The 20,909-nt window shown below is 43.9% G+C and overlaps 2 protein-coding genes across 4 annotated transcripts; both read right to left on the bottom strand.

Moving 5' to 3' along the window:
- Window positions 1-3,673: 3,673 nt before the first annotated feature.
- On the bottom strand, window positions 3,674-7,665 carry LOC136522603 (uncharacterized). 3 transcript variants are annotated; one of them, XM_066516403.1, is made up of 4 exons: window positions 7,514-7,665; window positions 7,230-7,425; window positions 6,133-6,290; window positions 3,674-3,937 (listed from the first exon to the last, which is right to left on the bottom strand). In XM_066516403.1, exons 2-4 carry the CDS (start codon window positions 7,399-7,401, stop codon window positions 3,830-3,832), a joined length of 438 nt encoding a protein of 145 aa, XP_066372500.1. In that variant the 5' UTR covers window positions 7,402-7,425; window positions 7,514-7,665; the 3' UTR covers window positions 3,674-3,829. The 3 variants fall into 3 exon arrangements, with proteins under 3 accessions (XP_066372500.1, XP_066372503.1, XP_066372502.1); XM_066516406.1 differs by having other exon boundaries at window positions 7,230-7,426; window positions 7,524-7,598; XM_066516405.1 differs by lacking the exon at window positions 7,514-7,665 and having other exon boundaries at window positions 7,230-7,503.
- Window positions 7,666-8,065: 400 nt separating this feature from the next.
- LOC136520905 (uncharacterized) lies at window positions 8,066-16,264 on the bottom strand. The gene is made up of 16 exons (XM_066514585.1): window positions 15,929-16,264; window positions 15,734-15,832; window positions 15,542-15,633; window positions 14,981-15,081; window positions 14,530-14,620; window positions 14,181-14,239; window positions 13,970-14,093; window positions 13,824-13,892; window positions 12,587-12,639; window positions 12,051-12,159; window positions 10,803-10,973; window positions 10,556-10,714; window positions 10,140-10,232; window positions 9,883-10,059; window positions 9,244-9,434; window positions 8,066-8,890 (listed from the first exon to the last, which is right to left on the bottom strand). The coding sequence occupies exons 1-16, from the start codon at window positions 16,062-16,064 to the stop codon at window positions 8,497-8,499; spliced, it is 2,118 nt and encodes a 705-aa protein (XP_066370682.1). The 5' UTR covers window positions 16,065-16,264; the 3' UTR covers window positions 8,066-8,496.
- Window positions 16,265-20,909: the final 4,645 nt, after the last annotated feature.

Below are 20,909 nucleotides of genomic sequence, written 5' to 3'. Positions count from 1 at the left end.
TGAAAATTCACACAAGATCCATCCATTGATAAAAAGAAATTCTATAACTCAAAAACTATACATGCACTAGCTCTGAAATTTTAACCAGAGATTCTACTAAGCAATAACAGATTACCCACAAAATTTCATAATTTTTGGACCACAGAAACTCAAGATAAAATTCAAACAAGTTTGCATGCATCTAAAAATACATTTCAAAGTCCTATTTTATTCATCCAAAATTTCTAAAACATGTGCTCATATAATATTTTTATTAAATACTAGACATTACTAGGAACTCAACAAAATTGGAACCATAGCATTTGGAGCTACCAATTAGGAGATACACATTTTTGAATCATGCACACAATTCTGTGAAAAACAAAATAAACAAAACCAAAAAGGAAAACCTAACCCTACTGCTGGGCCAGCCGAAGGAAACGGCGGCCCACGAGCAACGCTGGCGCGGCCCAGACAACGGCGCGGCCCACGCTGGGCTCCCGCCTCAGTCGCGGCGACTGACGAGAGGGGCCCGCGCGTCAGCGAGAGAAACAGGCGAGAAGAACAGGGCGGCGGCGAAGCTCATCGCCGGTGACCTCTCCGGCGAAACCATCGACGCTACTATGTTCGCCTTACTCGTGCGCACCTAGTGGAACCATCTATTGAAGCTATCGTCGCCGATAAGGGTAATGGCGACAGCCATGGCGGTGCACGGCCGCGGCTTGACCGGCTCCGACGAAACTACGGCGCCAGGGCTCGAATGGGTGACCCTACGAGCATCATTGGCATGCACTGGTCCTAGCGCAAGGTAGAGGAGGGATGGCAAGGGCGCGAGGAAAGCTGGCCGTGTGGAGCGCTAACTCCGGCGAGGTCCGACAAGGCGGTGGTGGGGAAAACGGTGATTTCATCCTTACCAAGGCGAAATTGGCACGACGGTGGGGTGGAGGAGGTAGAGGGAAACACGGCGAGGCTCTGGGTGAGCTGGGCGACGCGTTTTTGCCAGGATGCGGGAGCTAGGCGAGGGCGAAGGTCCGGCTGGCAATGGCGTACGGCTTCGGTGCTGCGCGCTGTGGGAGGCGAGAGATGAGAAATGGAGCGGGCGACTCGGTCGGGCAGGCGCTGGGGTGCTTCATGACGCGGCTGGCCTTGCCAGGGCGCCCGCGGTGCGTGGCCTGCGCGCTCAGGCGATCGGCGACGGGTGGCGCCACACGGCGGTGAAAATCTGAACCCGTCGGCGACTGACGAGAGGGGCCCGCACGTCAGCGAGAGAAACAGGGGAGAAGAACAGGGCGGCGGCGAAGCTCATCGCCGGTGACCTATCCGGCGAAACCATCGACGCTACTGTGTTCGCCTTACTCGTGCGCACCTAGTGGAACCATCTATTGAAGCTATCGTCGCCGATAAGGGTAATGGCGACAGCCATGGCGACGCACGGCCGCGGCTTGACCGGCTCCGACGAAACTACGGCGCCAGGGCTCGAATGGGTGACCCTACGAGCATCAGTGGCATGCGCTGGTCCTAGCGCAAGGCAGAGGAGGGATGGCAAGGGCGCGAGGAAAGCTGGCCGCGTGGAGCGCTAACTCCGGCGAGGTCCGACAAGGCGGTGGTGGGGAAAAACGGCGATTTCATCCTTACCAAGGCGAAATTGGCACGACGGTGGGGTGGAGGTAGAGGGAAACACGGCGAGGCTCTGGGTGAGTTGGGCGACGCGTTTTTGCCAAGACGCGGGAGCTAGGCGAGGGCGAAGGTCCGGCTGGCAATGGCGGACGGCTTCGGTGCTGCGCGCTGTGGGAGGCGAGAGATGAGAAATGGAGCGGGCGACTCGGTCGGGCAGGCGCTGGGGTGCTTCATGACGCGGCTGGCCTTGCCAGGGCGCCCGCGGCGCGTGGCCTACGCGCTCAGGCGATCGGCGACGGGTGGCGCCACGCGGCGGTGAAAATCTGAACCTGTCGAAACACTGTAGCACGCCATTCAGTCGATTTGATCAGCCTGACAGCGCGACTTCAACGCATTATCCTGACTAATCCGTTGCTCGTTTGCAAAAACAGTGTACATGAAAATTGTAGGCCTACCATCCATCTACCATTTATTTTCAAGGACCATCATCTAATTCGCCATGGATCAGAAGTTAAATGAAGCCCAAGTTGGCCTGATCCAACTGAAAATGCAGTTTAAGACTTAGACAAATTTTTCAGTGAAATCAGCATGGACATCTGACTTGTGGGCCTTGTTTGAACATGTTCTAGCCATTTTCATGAGATGGTCATATTGAGACTTTTGTTCCTTGATAAATTGGCTACAATTTTGGTAAAGAGTGCACAGCCATGCAAGATCTCTAAGTTGGTCTTTTGAATCAGTCAAACTGTGAGACTCTGGAGTCAATTCAAGTCAAACCTTCACTTGAGGGCATTTTGGTCATTTTGATCTTCATGAACAATGTCCCAACAAGTAACCTAAGTGTAGTTAAGGTGTAATAGATCATGATCAACCACTTTACAAATTTATTATACCACTTCTAAAGATCACATGTGATAAAGAAATTAAAACAAGCAATTCATTCATATGTTTCAATTCCATGTTTCACATGTTTCATGACCTTGTGGTTATTTTATACGTGTCACATTTCTACCATGTTGCCATGTTTCATGGTATAAGAAACTCAGGTTGCATTCACATGTTACACCATTACTATTCACAACACTCAAGTATGAAACATACACAGTTGGAAAATATTGCATATGCATGTTTCAGTAACAAAGGCATGATAAGATAGATGATGCACATGTTTATGAAATGAAATGCAATTAGTGAAAGCCAAACACCTAGGGTGTTACAGAACATATGTGAGTGAAGTTTGCTCCAATGGATCTTAGGCATATTGAGGAGCTACCTAGTGCTGGTTTTAACAAGTGTGCACCACACCTAACTCACTAGACTCACCTAGGTTAAGCTACCCGTTTATACCCCCTTCATTGTACGGCCAAAGGAAAAACAAAGTCCTAAACTACTCTAAGTGTCACTCCAACTCCAATCGACACTTAGAATTAGTCATCCTTAACCTTGTCGTCCATCCTTTGAAAACCGAAACGATTTCCATCGTAGGGGCATGACAACCTTGATTGCCCAATTGATCTCCATTACCATGACCTAACTTAATTGCCTCTGCAAAATACACGTTAGTCATAGTAATCTTGTATTGTCATTAATCACCGAAACCCAACAAGGAGCCTAGATGCTTTCAAGTGCAACTATAATAACATCAGCTCTATCGATACAGTAAAGCTAAAACCTCAAATGTACTAGTTCTTGTTTACATATTTTTTAAATGAAATAATAAAAAATATTATCCCAAAACTTCTAGTTCCCTGACCTTTGCATGTTTCGATTAGAGCTTAGTAAGGTTTGTAGCCGGGAAACATTTGCATGTTTGGATTAGTGCTTAGTGAGGTTTGTAGCCCAGGAAATGTTTCCACTGGGTTTTTTTTTTGTATGTAGCCACCACGAGCGCACATAATTTTGTTATGAACTTAAAATAGTTTTGGTTTAACCAAACCACTTTTACAAAAAGAAACAAGAATGAGGACTCATTAAACGCCTTGCATAGTTGCAGGAACAAAATTCCAGCACTGCTGCACAAACGAGCAGTTGAACTGAACCAAATTAAGGACCAAATTGCAAATCAGAATGCAAAAAAGCTCAAGGGTCAATTATTGGATCGAATATGTTAATGTCAATAATTTTTTGCGAGCATATATCATGGGTATCTAAAAGATTTGGTCTTACACGTCTTGTGATAAAGATACAACAGAAGCAAGCAAATGTTTCTCTAACTGCCACTCATCCTTTAGAATCACAGGGCGTTTATCATCCGCTTCATTTCCGAAGATCTCCTTGGATCAGGCTCGGCTATAGCCCTCTCAGTCAAGACGTGCTTTATCCGGCACATTGATTTTTTTACCTGAAATTATTTAAAGCAATTTTTTTTTGTCAAGTATCAGATGTAGAAAAATAAATAGCATGGAAAAAACATATGCTGGACAAACAATGATGAGAAATGCAGAGCGCATCAACAAGAACACTGTTTCATTTTTTTGGGTGGGGGGGGGGGGGGGGTTTGCATTTTTCTTTGGTATATTTTAAAAATGTTAATAATTATTTTGCATGGTGAGGTCACCTTGCACATGTTGCCGTTGCTTCTGAAATTTGTTTTTAATAATTCTCATGTTCCCCAAACAAAATTTAATTCTCAACTCTATCGGTATATGCTGGGAACTAACAGGATACTATTAGTAGGGGAGAATTGGCGGTTGGACATGCAAAGTGATGGTCATTAGCCGGTGGACACCCACTTTTTAGCATTTTGCCAGAAGACACTCTGGTTTGGTGAAATTAGGCCACAGGACACCGCAGACCGGTTGCAGCCGGTTGAGGAGAGAGAAATTTTCGTTTTCGACATCCGGTGTCCCTGAGCCACAGTTGGGTCCGCCCCTCTCCCTCTCACTGACAGCGCGGGCCCCACCTGTCATCTTCTTCCTCCTCTTCTCCTCTTCTCTTCTTCCATTGCCTGCGCTTGGCTGCTTGCCGCCCACGCACAGCCACCTCACCCCACTTCGCCCTCCCCACTCCCAAACTCCCGGTCGCCAGCTCCGTGTCGACACCCAAGCCCCGCCAGGAAAGCGAGCACCGATGGCGGACGCGTCGCCGCTACTGCCGCCGGAGCCAGGGGAAGTCACAGGCCACCGCGGCGCGGTTCACGCGGTGCGTGTCGAGCGCAAACGACGAGCTCCGCAGCTTCCGCGCCTGGCTCTGCGTCGACCACTCCTCCTCCCCGCGCATGGTGGCCATGGGCTCCTAGACGGTCTTCCTCCTCGCCGTCGCGGCGCCCGCGGCCGTCCGCCTCCTCCCCCCGTCGCTGACCCCCCGCCGCGGCCCTTCAACGGGCAGGTCCAGGTCTTGCTGACACTGGCGGCATCGCTCGCCTACGTCTCCCTCCACGCGCTGCTCCACCGCGCGGGCGGGCTCCGCCGCCTGCTCTACCTCGACAGCCTCCGCCGCGACTCCGAGGACGTGCAGGTAGGCCGCTGGGGATGTGGGGAGGTGCCGCAAGGCCGCGCCGCGCAGGGGCTGGTCCGCCGGTGCGCGGAGCCGCGGGCCGCCGACCGACGGAGGGCGAAGGCGCGGGGGCAATGCGTGCGGTGCTGCAGGGCTGCGGCGTGGGGGCCGGAGCAGCGGCAGGGGTTTCTGGGCAAAGTCGTCGCAACGTGGAACGGCGGCGCGTGCGGTGCTGCAGGGGCGGAGTCGCCAACTCGCCCGCGTGACCAGGGCTGCTCGACGGCGGTGGCTGCTGCTCAGCAATGGAAGAAAGAAGAGAAGAGGAGGAAGAAGATGACAGGTGGGGCCAGCGCGTCAGTGAGAGGGAGAGGGGCGGACCCAACTATGGCTCTGGGGCACCGGATGTCCAAAACAAAAATTTCTCTCTCCTCAACCGGCTACAACCGGTCCGCAGTGTCATGTGGCCTAATTTCACCGAACCAGAGTGTCTTCTGGCAAAATGCTAAAAAGTGGGTGTCCGCCAGCTAATGACCATCACTTTGCATGTCCAACAGCCAATTCTCCCTAGTAGTTATTATGAGCCATTGTCTTTTAACACATGAACTTTACTTGTGGATTACATTGGTTACATGGTTCAGTTATCAGGCATGCGGATTCAAGAATACTATTCACTAACATACAAAATAAAACGAGAACCCACTTAGTTTAGTCAAATGTATTGGATTGTGCTTTAGACAAGATCAATAGGAAAATAAGTGTTTAGTATGCTATATTTACAATTATACAAGGACAATAAATCAGTAATAACTAGGAAGCTCGTGAAAATGAAATCCCAAATGTAAACAGTGAGCAAACAAAAACCAAGGCAGGGCCAGGAAAAGTGGAAAAATATTTCTAAGGAAAAACTTTTGATATGTAGAAGAATTGTAATGGCATGGCTTCACACCAACATATCAAACAAGCTATGATCTTACAAAGCATGCCATAGTTATTTGATGAAATCAAAGCTGTTTAAACTATTGTTAGACACTTAGACATGACATCAAAATGATTCTGCAGAAAGCAAATACTGTGCAGTTATTATTGTTGGCAGTCAGATACCTTGGAAATTCGTTCTGGATTTGGAAACCGCATGTTCTCTGAATGCAGCATCTGACGCTGTGTCATTAGCATGTTCTTTTCTTTTAGAAGAACATACCACAGCTTCTGAAGGTCATCCCAAGATTTTAGACGCAATTCAGAAGCCTTCCAACTGCGACCTAGCAATTGACGCAACAAAGAAAAGGGGAACAGTAAGCTTTCTAGAGAAGTAGTGTTCAAACTTTAAACAACAAAAATGTGTGGAAACAACAGAGTAAAGTATCTAAAGTTATGACTTCCAAAATTTGCCAAGCCAAAGATTTGGCAAGCCATGATTTTGGCTCTTATTTGGTTCGCTGCCAAAACTTGCCAACCTCTCACATTTGGATTGCCAAATCTATGGCAAATTGTTTTTCCATACTTTTGCTTGCCAAATCTTTGGCATGGCAAAATTTGGTCGCAAACCAAGCAGGCCCGAAATGACCATAAGGAAAGGACCAGCTTGTCAACAGTTACATGAGTAGTATTTGCATTATGAAGGCAAGCGGGTTCAAACATTTCCGTAACACAACCAAAGAAACCGTCTCGATCACATGTTCATATCCTAAGGTTTACTTGAACACAAGCAACAGAAGGCCCATAATTTTTCCAGAGCAAACAAAGCCCATTTGTCGACACCACATTGGGAGTTCCTCACAAGACATAATCTTCAGGCATGTCTAGTGTTTATCAAAGGAATAGATAGAAGCATATGTACTGTCCTAATCATGACTCGTTTGGGGCCTACGACTAATAATGATTCAGATATAAATGTCAGCCAAGTATACAGCAACTTTTACATCTAGTGATTCAGATATCAAATGTCAGCCAGGTACACATCAATGTTAATTTCCCAAAGAACAACCTACTAGCATACTTTACCGCAGACTAGAGCCTATGCAAACGAGTGAGGATTGGCCAATTCGAACTCATATCAGGAGCAATAGCGCACTTAAATCAACAGCATACGCTCCAATCAACACAATCAATGGGTTGGCTTCGTCGACCGATCTGCGCTAGCCACAGTACTAATCAACGAACACTCCAAACCGATGCGCTGCGCGAGGGAGAATGAATACCGTAGTGGGGAGGGGGCTTGTCCTCCTCGGTGCTCCGCTCGACCTCGAAGAACTCCTCGAGCGGGTTCTGCGCCTTCCTGACCGCCGACGTCGACGCAGCAGCGGCGGACTCCGACGCGGCAGCGGCAGATGAGAAGAGCCGCCTCCCGAGCGCCCTCGACAGGGACAGCATCACGGCGGCAGCGGTGGCGGCGTCCTGCAGCACGACGGATCGGATCAGGAATCCCAGCACGGGAAGAGTCCGATTCGAGGACGGGAGGAGAGGGAGGAGGCTAGTGAGATACCGGCGGCGGCGGCGGCGGCGGCGGCGAGTGATCCGCGAGAGAGGTGGGGATGAGAAGGGTTTAGATGCGATGCGACATGCGAGAGGGTTTTCGCTTGGAAATCTAGCGCTTCTACTCGAGTAGGCACTGACAGTGTGGATCCACTCCAGTTTCCCTCTGCAGCTCTGCTTTATGCAGCTCCAGGTCAGCATTCGTTGCAGAGTTGCAGGGGAGACTGAATGGGAGTATGGGATGAAGGAATCATGAATGCATGTCGAATACGGATTACAAATTACAAACCATAGTTAAATTTTGTTTTAATAAGTGAATAACGTTATTAACAAATAACAATAGCAACAACATTGAGCAACGATCCTAGCATTACTCCCTTCGACTCAAAAAAAGAAATGTAATTCTCGTTTTCAAAGGGTCAAACAATTTTAAGTTCAATCAAATTCATATAAAAGTTATTCGCATTGCTGACACCTAATATGTATCATTAGATATACATATTAGATTAATCATAAAATATATTTCAAAGTACAGAACTATTTATAGGCATAAATGTTGATGCTATTTTTAAGAAAAGATGAGGTAGGTCATGTACTAATCATGGCTTTGGAGAGCTAAAATGAAAATGCCAGGGTTGTTCCCTCCTACAAAAATGTTACATCGTATCCAGAGACATCCAGCACACTTTTGCCCAAGCAATAATTTAGAATACAAAGCAAGGTCGCCACGTCGCCTCTGTTTCTTGAGACAACAATCCGTTACAATATAGACCATAAGAGATCTAATATTATCTAACAAATTTCTCTTCCCAAAATTTTTGGAGCAACCATCCTCGCTACTCTAGCTCTTGCCTATGTTGTGAAGGAACACACTTTCTACTCACCACATGTCCTGGAGCTTTTGGCCAGTTAAATGTATTCCAGGGAAGTGTCCCCATTTTTGAAGTTTGCCAAAACCCTGCAAAGGCAGGAACGGGGTCAATGGATAGCCATTCATCCTCGGCCCCTGCCCCTGCCCCTCCCTCCACCCCTTCCACGACCGCCTCTCCCTCTGCCACCACCGCCTCGACCTCTGCCACGATTTCCACCAAACATATAGAACTCGGCTTTTCCCTGCTTCAAACCCAGGGGCAGTACACCTCTCTTTTTGACACCCTTGGGTTCATCGTCGCTAGACGATTCTTCTTTGTGCCTTCTTCGGCTTTTAGAGATAAATGAAATCTCCCGTGAGCCACCAGGTCCATACTTGACCGCATCAAGTGCTTTCGAGTTCTGTTTCCTTTCCAGGGCAGCTATCCTATCCCCAAGGGGAACAGCATCCTCGTTAGATAAAGAGACACTATTCACAAATGCTTCAGCATGGTGTTCATCCTTGACCTCGTATAACCTGAAACATATAAAGCAGTAAGGACATCTTCGATGTACCAGTAGAATAGAATGTACATCAAATGAGACAGAATAGTCTTAGCTACTCAAATTTAGAAATGCAATAGGTCAGCACGAGACTGAACCAAGAACTCTGTAACTGAGAATTGCAGTTTTTTTTTTCCTGGAAGTTAATAATTTTTCATGTAAGTTCACTTTCCTTAAGAATTGGAAATATGCACTGAAAATACAAGAAATGATTCAAAAAAATTTGAATAAAAAAATTGCACCTTCTAGTACCATAGGCAACATGGCAAAATTCCAAAATGGAAAATGCGCAGTTCATGTTATAACCAAAATGAAGCAAGATCTCACCTTATACGCTTTGAATTATGCATGCCATCATCACTGTCAGATTCTGCTGAAACATCAGATGCATTACCATCAGATTGTTGATCATCCTCACTAACACTATCAAAATGTTCTTCAATTAGGCGAGGCTCCTTTGTAGCTGCTTGAGGATGAAGTGCAAGATATTCTTTTGATTCTTCATCAATTTCAAAATCCTGCCCATAAGACCAATGGGATTAGAAATCAAGTATCATAAAAAAAATTAGTACTGATTAGCTTACAATATGATAGAAGATTAAATAGCACAAGTAGGACAAGATTCAAGCTGTAGTGGTGGCCACAGTAAGGGTTAGATGCAGAAAATGGTTAAATTACAGCTGAAATTGTCTACATTCAGTTTCTCATACAAAAGAGTGGATCATGAACAAAAGCTGTACAGCAAACATCAGTGACATTAACAAGAATGTGTACACAAAGTTTCACATGCTAAAATAAACAGCAGCAGCATTGCACAAGCATAAGATCAGGTAAAAAATAGGATAAATGGACTGAGATATGCTGTAATTTCTTTTTATATACCACTACCAACATGGACGGTACAAATCCATCTGCAAGACTGCAATCTAATAGCAGTACTGAAAAACAACCAGTAAAATTCCACACCTTATTCACAAACATTTCTTCAAACCGTTTATCATGCAAAATTGCCTTATTGAGTTCTAGTTTTCTTTTCTTCTTCTTAATACTTGATTTATCAACATTCTCCGTATCAAGATCTATTTCATCTTCCATTATACTGTCCATAATATGCCTGTTAACCTTCGGTATTTTGACGACTTGCTGCACGAGAAAAAAAAATGAAAGTTCATCAGGTTTGTAATATAGAGCCTGTACCACAGATAAGCAGGTGAAAAACATACCGTTATACGAGATTTTCTCTGAGCTTCTATTTTCTTTTTCTTTATCTCTTCTTTAATTGTCTCGTACTCAACAGGAGCAGCTTCTGCCCGTTGCTGCAAAGAAATAGAAATCCTGGTAAATACCGTTTCATGTTTTTTCTTTAACCCATCCAACCATACAGAAAAATAATATAACCAGTCCATAATAGAGATCATTTATACAGTAGATGCCTAACAAAGATCTAATTTACAAAGAACAACCTAGTATGTCAACAAAGGGAAGTGCCTTAATTTCAGGAAATCAAACATCTAGTCGTAACTAAATGAATTGCTAAGTATAATAGAGGAAACAAAATGTCCAGCATAAAATAAATGGCTAAATATTCTAAAGAAACTCTAATGAACTAATGTAAATGTGTAAAAGAAGCCAATTTTACCTTCTTGTATAGTTCATAACGTACGACAAATCCATGTAAATATGCTCTTACAGCACTGCTGCCAATGTATTGAGTAAGGTTCAGTCGCTCCATCTCTTCTTTAGTCAAGAACTTGTACTCATCAAACAGTGTTGTATCTGGTTTCTCTTCCATCTCCTCCTATAAATGGAGGAAGGCAAATGATGAAATGTTCACTTAAGGATTACTAGATTAACTACTAGAAAGCAATTGAAGCAGTCTCACGCACAGTTAGGTTATCAAGATGTGAGCACCACTTTGGAGCAGGTCCAAGTGCAGGAATGAAGTGGGCAGGTATCTGGCTATTGTCCAGGGCTAATAGCATTAAACCACTATTCCGGAAGATGCAGACATCGTTTATAGCACCACCATCTGGTTCAATGCTAGTCATGTTATTTCCCTGCAGAAATGATTGAGGGCATCATGGCATCATCCAACAAAGAGCTTCAAATAATGAAAATGCATATTGAAATTGGAAAGATATTAAGGAATGAGTTTCACCAAAGAAATAAAACGTTAAGAAATTATACAGGTTTATAATGGACTATGGCAGCCCATGAGAGTATTGTTATTGTTCTTTAAAATAGAATTGCAAATTACGGTTCAAAAAGACATACACCTTTTCAAGCATCGCTTGGCTAATTTCTAATAAATTATAAATCACATTATTTGATTTGCCTACTAAATGCATAAGAGCTCCCAAGTTCTTGAACTGGGTTCAGACTTCAGAGCAAGAGTCAAGCAGGTATGAAGACCTAAAAATGTCGTTTCAGTTTTCCTATCGCTGTATTGTAAAAAAGGGTCATGTTAGTTCATGTGTAAAATAAATATTCCAGACTATCAAATTTATTTATTTATTTATTTTTGAAACTCAGACTATCAAATTTATTGTTAAAAAAATGGAATAAATTTTAGTCCCATGAGAAACATATTCCTCATACACATACATGTAGCCCTGGAACCACACATAATTTGGTAAAACTGTTAACTCCCATATTCCCTAAGAATTTGCTGATATGTTGGGAGGTACCTGGGTTAAAAGTGCCATGCAAGTATGCAACTACATGCTTCCCAAATAAACCCAAAGTGAAACAAGGGCAAATACGCAATAAAGGTGTCAGCACAACCTAATATACAAAATTTGGGTTATATTCTAATAACTTCCCTAATTTGCTTCGGATATTGAGGCTATGGCATGCATTACCAGTACAGATTCAAATGTTACAGGAACAATTCATGATACATTCAGACTGCACCATAATAAAAACTAGGTTAAAGCCTTTTAAGGTATAACCACAGCCATGTTTGACTTCAAGAATGGCAAGCGAGCAAACATCCAATGGATCATAAAATATCAGTATGTCTTAAATTAGAGTTTGCTTTAAATCCATATCAAACCCAATATGGACAGTGTCAAATCACACCATGAATAATAATGAAGAAAACATTTGAACAAAATGGAAAGGAAAGAACTCACTGTATTAGGATCCCAGACTCTCACTATGTGCTTATCAGCAGTGATCAGTTTAGGTTCAGTAGAATTAAGTGTCTGGTGCCACTTGATATTTAATATTGGGCTACCATACCTGAAACAGATGATAACAGCAACTACATGCTCAGCGAAAGGTACAATATGTAACTCAAGAAGCATTCAACTATTGATTGCATTTCAAACGTAATAGAGATATGGCCCCACTGTTTACAGCTTATTCTTTCAAGACTCATTAATAAAAACATACAGATTCAAAAAACTTATTGCAGCAGTTGTATCTGTTAATTTATTTGAACAAAACGGGTGGAATGTGTGAAATGACATGATATTAGGATGGGGAAATTAGAAAAGGTAAGGCCCCGTTTGCAGGTGGAAATAGAGTAAGAAAAACCCATCTACTCATCTAGTGAGAGAATTCCTTCAGAAGGTTCATATAGAAATGGTCGAATGGCTGGAACTAACTTTTGATAATGATTAACAAGTAAAAACCCTTTCTTCATAAGAAGAAACACAGGACTTACATGTGATCCTTAACTCGCAGAGGAGAAGACATGCGTACATCATATATTGATATCTGCAGAAAATCCCAAAATTGTTGAAGCATTCTGAGACTAAAAAAATTCATGAAATTAATATAGCAATTTTTAAAGGGATAGCTGTCATGTTTCTATAGAAGGAAAAAAAATCCATAAACACCACTAGATTAGCATACAGCACACTGCTGTTAAGTACAATAGCCAAACTGAAGAAATGGGAAGTGGTAGAGCACAGAACTTCCGTGTAGAGTTTTGCTTAATGTAAAAATAGTTTCCTCAAAACCCGTTGGCATCTGAATCCCTTCACGGTTTGTGGCCGGTCGTTGTCATTTGTTGCCTTGCATCATGTTGGTTGCATAAGGTTGTTTAAGACATCTTTTAGTGGTTGCTTTGGTCACGTAAGGTTGTTGTTTTAGTTGTAAGGTCGTGTAAGGTTGTTCTGGTCGTGCATGGTCATGCAAGGTGGTTGTTCTGATCGTTGTGGTCATGTAAGGTCGTTGTACTTTGCTATTTTTGCCTTAGTTACTTCTCTCTTAATGCAATGACATGCAGGTCTTCTGCATGTTCGAGAAAAAAAAAGTAAGCTAGATGATGCTGAGTAAATAAGGTCAATTATTTGAGTGTCCAAAAAAGCTGTCGTTAAGACAAACTTCCCAGTTCTATGTTGGGTATTGAGCACAAATAGGATGGCCCGGGCAATAAGGTCCACCCAAGACCCCACTCTCTGAACAACCAGTAACAACAAGAAGTGAAATGCACAAAGGTGGAATGCATGATGCCATTTTCCCCATTTGCTCCTTAAGCAAAAGCTATTAATACAATACAGAAGAAGTTATATTATCCAACTTTGTAGGTGACAACATCAAGGAGCACACTTCAGAAAGAAAATAACGGCCAAACATGCAATAGCCTGTAATGGCACAATTATCATGGCATAATTTTATTTGAAGTTACAAAGGACAAACAAAGTAGGCAAGTAGCTATCACAATGTTAATTTACATAGAATTAAAGCAGAAAACAGAGGCATAAATGGTGCAAAACGGGTTAAATTGTTCTAAGGATAGAAAAGGTGCAAAATATACTATGCATAATGCAAAACACAGACTTCTTAATTTCTGTCATGGTAGTAGGGGAAATAAAAAATAACTAGGCACATTGAGAGAGAGAGAGAGAGAGAGAGCAGTGAAAATCAATCGGGAAACAGATAATGACAACACATACCTTTCCTGTACTGGTCCCAACTGCCATAAGGTATCCCTGATCTTCATCAAATTGCAAAGACGTGACCTCCTGAAGTTTCAAACATGAGAGGCAGTTACAAACTTAAGCATCAGCATACTAACTTGCTATCAAAGTAAAACATGAACCTGATAATAATCTTCAGAAGAAACAGCTGGGATATTAATTCTGCCAACAGAAGTTTTTTTCCGCATATCAAAGCACTCAACCGCACCATCCTCACCACCACAAGCAACAAGCCCATGGATCTTACTGGGAGCACAGCAATTAATCTTGGAGTTAACAATACTTGATAATCTAGTCACCAGCAAGCCATGTAAGTTAAGAAAAAATTATTACCTTCGTGTAACAGCATTTATTGCTGGTGATTGGGAGGAAAGAGAAGCAAGGAATCGTCCCTGCAGAAGTGATTGGGAGGAAGTGAATTCAATAAACCAACAGAAGGAATATGTGCATATAATGCAGTCACAACCAGAATTGATACCACCAAAATAAAATAAGGCATATGTAATATAGCTAAGTGGAACACCATTCAAAATAATATGCTTATGTGCTTATGATACATGTGGATCTTTGATTCTGTACTAGGTGTCAAATAAAAGCGTAAAATATGATGCTTTGCTGATGACTAATAAAAGATAAACAAACTATTCATATCTGTACGACTAATTAAGCACTGAAATTAGACCTGCTCTAAGTTGATCCTGTACAGATCTGGTGATGAAGCAGCACATAGCAAGTCGCAGGACAAACAATCGTAGGCCATGTCCCTTCCCATTCTGTCAATGAATCATTATGGGGATTAACAATATGTAAGACAGATATTTGAACAAGCACTGTTTTTACAACCTTTGAAATGATTCCCTACTACTAGTTGTTATCATTAAAGAATGGACTTCTCTGTTTAAACTCAGAATCTGAGAAGAAATACACTATGTGTTAAATTAGTACAGGATATTTTATAATGCGAAAAAACTTATATTTCCCTAATTCTAAAGAGGAAGACAACTAAATCCACAGAGGTGAGTAGTTGATGTTACTACCTCACAGGCACACTGCACGTCTTAAACTAGAAATACATATCTATGAACGGTCATTGAGACATAAAAGTACTCTAGTAGCCTAGTAGCGATGCTAACCTTGGAATTCTCAAGCTATAATGGCTTCCATACTTGGCGTGCAAATTTACAGAACGGTCAGCACACAAAAACGCAAGTTTTGAATAGTCATCACCAAGGATCTGAAGAAACAAACAATCAAGCATGTTATGTTAGATAGAAAATACTAGAGCAGTTCTAGTCGGTAATAAAAGGGAAGGAACAGATTGTTGACACTTTCATAAGTATATTATTAGTTGACACTTTCATAAGTATATTATTAGGAAATTTTGAGCAGTGAATCTCCTTTCTCCTATGGATGCATCAACTGGTAATAAGACCCACATTGCTTGAGGAAACGTAAACGGCAACAATTTTAACTAATAATAAAATATTAACTCCAGTGGTACTAGATAAACAACCATGTGTGTTCTCCACCATCCCTCAGTTACTTCTACTGCGCATGGGGAAAGCTAAAACCACCCTCTATGTATAGAAGTCCAGGTGACCAGGTGCATAAAGAGAAGAACCTCTAACCTTATCGACAATTACTTAAAAGTTATTAAAACTCATGAGCCTGGAAATGAGGTTCAATGGGAGTACCTGGAAAGTTACAATTTCTGAGATCAAGTGCCGCTCGAACTTCATCGACAATTCCTTCAACTCATAGACTTTAACTTGCGGGGGGTAAATACCTAGCAGATAATAAGACACATAAGCATGCCGCACTGCCACTCCCTAAATGCACGCGAATTAAGCTAAACATAGGCATGTGGACCTTAATAGTTAACACACCTGAGGCGATCACGTACTGGTCATCGGGCGTCAGCTTGATCTTGGTGGTGGCGGTCTCGAACCTCAGGTCATGGATCAAATCCAGCCTCCGCTGATACTCTACAACCAAAACCAGCGAAGTTTCCCCCCTCATTGGTACCCATAAAATCTCCACACACAGAAAAGGAAACGCCGGCGGGTGGGTTCCGGAGGTACCTTTGTCCTTGCGGAGGGCGCGCTTCTTCTTGGCGACGACCCAGGGGGCGACGTAGCGGCTGCTGGTGAGCGAGTAGAGCTTGACCCCGTTGATGGAGGTGGACTTGAGCGTCCCCGCGCCGTGGCTCGCCGCCATCTCCAACGCGGTCGCCGGAGCCCCTTTACTCCGCGCTCCCCCTCGTCGTCGATGGCGCCGTCGCGGTGGCGGTGGAGGTGGTGGGCGCTGCTGCTGCTAGGGTTTAAGGAATTTGGAGGGAGTCGGAGTCGGCGTATGTCCCGGCGCTGGTGGTGCGCGCGCAGGGGAGAGGAGACTGCCCTTGTGCAACGGACAGGACTCGGGAGGCGGCGGCGGCGCGACGAAAGCTCTCGCAGCCGTTGGATTGGGGTGTCCGGCCGTTGGATGATCAACTCATCATCTATTCATCTGTCGTGGTTGGGCCTCGTCCTACAACTTCAAGTGCTGGTCGTGGGCCATTCGATATCAGCCCATGAGTCCGGAACGACGGGCCTGTCATTCACTCATTCTCACATCCTCCACTCAAAAAAAAAAACTCATTCTCACATCCATCTCTTCTCCTCCCTCACAACGCCCAGCGCCCGTTCGTTCGGACGGGACATCGCGTCTGGATGCAGCTTCGACACATGTTCCGCTTCCGCGTCCGCATCCTGCCGCACACCCCGCGTCCCACGTCTCGCCCCCCACCACCCACGCCCACGTCCGTCGCATGCAATACCCCGATCCACTTTTGCAACATCTAGATAAAACCATTGCAACATACGACTAAAACAGATAAATATTTGGAATATACAGTTGAAACACCATTCAACGTCTCGATCTACTTTTGAAACATCCAGATGCAACACTTGCAACGTACAAAAAGAAGACAGATAAAACACTTGAGACATGCGTCTGAAACACTTGCAACATACATGCACAAAAAACAGATGAAACATTGGAGATAGACGCTTGCAACATACGTGTACAACCATTGCAACACATACAACATTCCGATCTACTTTTGCAACATCCGTATCAAACAATTGAAACATACAGCTGTAACAAATGAAATACTTGAAGCATGGGCTTGCAAAACATGTCTAAAAAGCGTCTAGAAACACTTGACACACAACATCGCCGTGCGGCCATGACCTACCTAGTGGGCAACTGTGGTGGCGAAGGCTCGCTGGATGGTGCGCGCCCGTACGCTCGCCATGCCCGCCGTCGGTCGAGGGAGAGGAGACGTTGCCGGATCTGATGAGGACGCTGCCGCCATGGTAGGGGAGGGTCAGCGACTTGCTTGAATCTCGCAGGGGTGGGAGAGAGGGCCGCCGGATCCACAGGCCCTAGGGCGCTCCCGATGGATGAGGACATAGGGGTGGGGGAGGAGGACGTCGGGGTGGGGGGAAAGAGTCACCGGGGTGGGAGAGGAGAATGCTGGGGTGGGCGAAGGAGCTGCCGAGGTGGGGGGAGGAGGACGCTGGGTGGATGAGGGCGCCGCCACCGGTCAGGGAAGCATCTATGGCCGCGTCGTCGGGGAAAAATGAGGAGAGGCGCAAACACTGCGGTAGTAAGCGGTGGAAAGCGTTCATTCGTCTGGACATCTTAATCGTATCATTATCGAAAAAAACAATGTTGGTCTTTCTCTTCTGTCCAATGGAACGTGTTATGTTCTACAAAGTCGACCTGAACAGCTTGTGAGGTCGTGACCATCTTCAATGCATGCATGGATAGGCCCGTGAGCAGCCGCTATGCACGCAAGGTCGTGTCAGAACCTCACCAGGAGGGAGGAAAATATTTGATGCAAACTACATTTTCGGCATACTTAGAAGTTTTCAAAAAATATAAAATGATGGGCATTTATAGCGCATCTATAAATGTATATTGCCATACAAAATTCAAGCTTATTTTTATAAAAATTCATACGAAAATAACAAACTTTGGGTGCATGTATGTACTAGAAGACAAATTCTCAGAAATTTTGTCCTCTAATGCGTATGTACCTGAAATTTATTGTTTTTATATGTTTTTTTTCTAGACGGAGTTTTGGATCTTAAATTTTATGACAATATATATTTATAGATACATCATGGATGTGCATAATTTTAGATTTTTTAAAAATTTCTAAGTTTGGTTTTCTACGAGGTTTTCATGATTCAACCGAAAAGGTGATTTGTACCTAATATTTTTCAACAGGGTGCACAATAAAGCTGCTTCAGAGTCCTTGTCGAGTGCATGCTGCAGCAAGAGGGACAGTGCGTACTCCCTCTTTTCTAAAATAGAAGTTATTCTCGTTTTTCGAAAAGTTAACCTCTTTTAACTTTGACTAATTATATATAAAAAAATATTAACATTTATAGTACATAATTGGTATCATTAGATAGATCGTTGAATATACTTTTATAATAAATTTATTTAGAGATATAAATGTTACACGTATTTTCTAAAAATTTTAATTAAAATTTAGAAAGTTTAACCTACACGTATTCCTTGACGTCGTTGTTTTTAGAACGGAGCGAGTATTTGGCAGAGATGCCGTTGAACGCCGCCGATTCAGGGGACTTGGTCGCCCGTCAGTTTGGATGGATGAAAGATGACGGATGACCGGACGGAAAATTGGCACGACGTCACCGCACTTGCTCGATCTGCGTCGAGGTCATGGGCTTGGAGCTGTCAGTCTGGTGTACTACTCAGGGCTTCCCGACCCCGTTTTTTTACTGATAGCCTTAAAGTGCCACGTAGGATTAGATAAAAAAAATAAGTACTCTATATTTATTATAGCGGTTTGTAAAAGCTCCATATGCTTGGAAGAGAAGGTAGTCTATGTAAGAAAAGAAGAGTGAGAGGAAATAAAGGTAGGATATGACGAAAGAAAAAAAGTTTTTTTTATAAATTATAAGTAGTGATAGTTTATATCATGTGAATAGTAGTCTCAGTATTTTTCTAGTCTACTGGAACCCACACGAGTGTTAGCCCTCCGCTGTGATGCCCTCAGCGGAGGAAGCGTCGCCGCGCTCTCGTGCACTGCCCTGCAGATCGCGTCAGGGTCGACCATCAGCAGTACAAAACGTCAGCCTTTTTCCATACTGTCTGCGTTCTTCGTTCGGGGAAAATACAACAGTGAACGAAGAAGAAAAGATTTGTGCTTAACTTGGCCGAGAGGACGTGATCTGCAGGGAGGTAAAGAATCCTGGGAACAAGCGAGAGTCAAGGGCGGTGCAGTATTATTCCTTGAGTTTTTTCGACTGATCCGGCGGGTCGATCCTTTTACCTGAGACGAGAATCCTAACGCAGATGCAACAGCTTTGCCCTCGACATTCAACGTCGAGGGGCCCACCAATGACATCCCCAACAACGCCACCTAGGCAGGTCATGGATGTGAGATTAGGGGTGTTTAGTTTCTGCTCCTAAACTTTAGTCACTGTCTCATCAGATATTTTGACATATACATGGAGTATTAAATATAGACTAATTATAAAACTAATTGCACAATTTACGACTAATTTGCGAAACGAATCTTTTAAACCTAATTAGCCCATGATTTGATAATGTAGTGCTACAGTAACATATGCTAATAACGAATTAATTAGACTTAATAAATTCGTCTCGTGGAGTACCGACAAATTCTGTAATTTATTTTTTATTAGTATCCAAAAACCCCATACGACACCCTCACGTGACACCAAGGCCCCATTCGCTGGTCTGAAAGTTGGCTGAAACTGGTTGAAAACACTATTCAAGATAAATTATTATGAGAGAAAAATACTATTCCAGCTGAAAAAACAAGCCAAAAGGGTAAGCCGAACATGACCTAGTCATCGGATCCCAACACCGCCTTACAAAGGGCTGGACAGCTGTTGGCAGTTTCCTTGATAAACTAGTATTTCTCTGTTAACTCCAGCGACCGCATGGAACCCGTTACTTTAGATGTTAATGCAGGGTATATTCAGTATGCAGCCACATCCGCGGCCAAAAAAAAATCATAAACGGAATATGCTGGCAATTCCTAATGCGATACATGAACTCTTCCAAGTAAAAAGGCCCAGTTCGTGTCATTTTGTTTCAGTAAAGTTTCTAACGCAATACTTGTAATCTAAAGTTTTGTTCGCTTGATCGTTTCTATGGTTTATAAACCGGTTGATATTGTTTTATTGTGAGAGAAAAAATATTATATTACGACTGATAAGCATGACAAATACGATCAAACCCGTACTTAGAAATCACGGAAACAAAACACACACACAACAGTTTTTTTTGAACGTACACACAAAAAAAAGATCAGTATGAGCACAGGATTTCCTAAGCTAACACACGGTTAGCTTATTGTCTATATTATTATTTATTTTTCTAACTAGACTACCGTACTCGTTTATGCTAAAATTTGACTTATACTGAAATATTGTAGAAAAAAATATTATTCTATAGCTGAAAAGTATCGTTGAACAAGCTTAAGCATAGATTCTCCCTAGCCTCTCCGTGTGTGCGTCCCTGTGGAACGAAATCCTCTGCAGTCGCTCCCACCGACGGCGCCGCGCGGTCACCAAATCTCAGCCGATTGTTGCGGATCCAACGGCAGCCCCAATAAAGTTACGTAGCAGGCCAGTTTGAGCGGCCCATTACAGCCCACAACGCAAATAAACAGAAACGACCCTTTCTTTTCCCTTGTGCCGTCATCTCCGCCGTCGCAGCCGCAGATGCGCTCCGCCGCCGCCGTCGCCGCCACGGTGCTCCGACCCACACCATCCGCCTCCCTACCCTCATCGCGGCACAGAGGTGTGGCCCTCCCAGAGGTCAGGGCTGCAGCTCATAGCCGACACATCAAGTGCGCCCCCATGTAGGCCGTCATATTACACGGCTGCTGCTCGTCGTCTGCCGCAGGAAGTGCTGTGTTCGGGCCGTGGTCGCTGGTGAGATGTCAACGCTCTACTCCATCGCAGATAAGGTGAAGCCCCTTTGGCGCACAAGCTCTGGCAATGGAGATCG

The sequence above is a fragment of the Miscanthus floridulus genome, chromosome 18, assembly GCF_019320115.1.
Source record: "Miscanthus floridulus cultivar M001 chromosome 18, ASM1932011v1, whole genome shotgun sequence".
NCBI classification, from domain to species: Eukaryota; Viridiplantae; Streptophyta; class Magnoliopsida; order Poales; family Poaceae; genus Miscanthus; species Miscanthus floridulus.
Note: the sequence above shows the minus strand (reverse complement) of the source record. Positions and strands in the feature narration are given on the sequence as shown.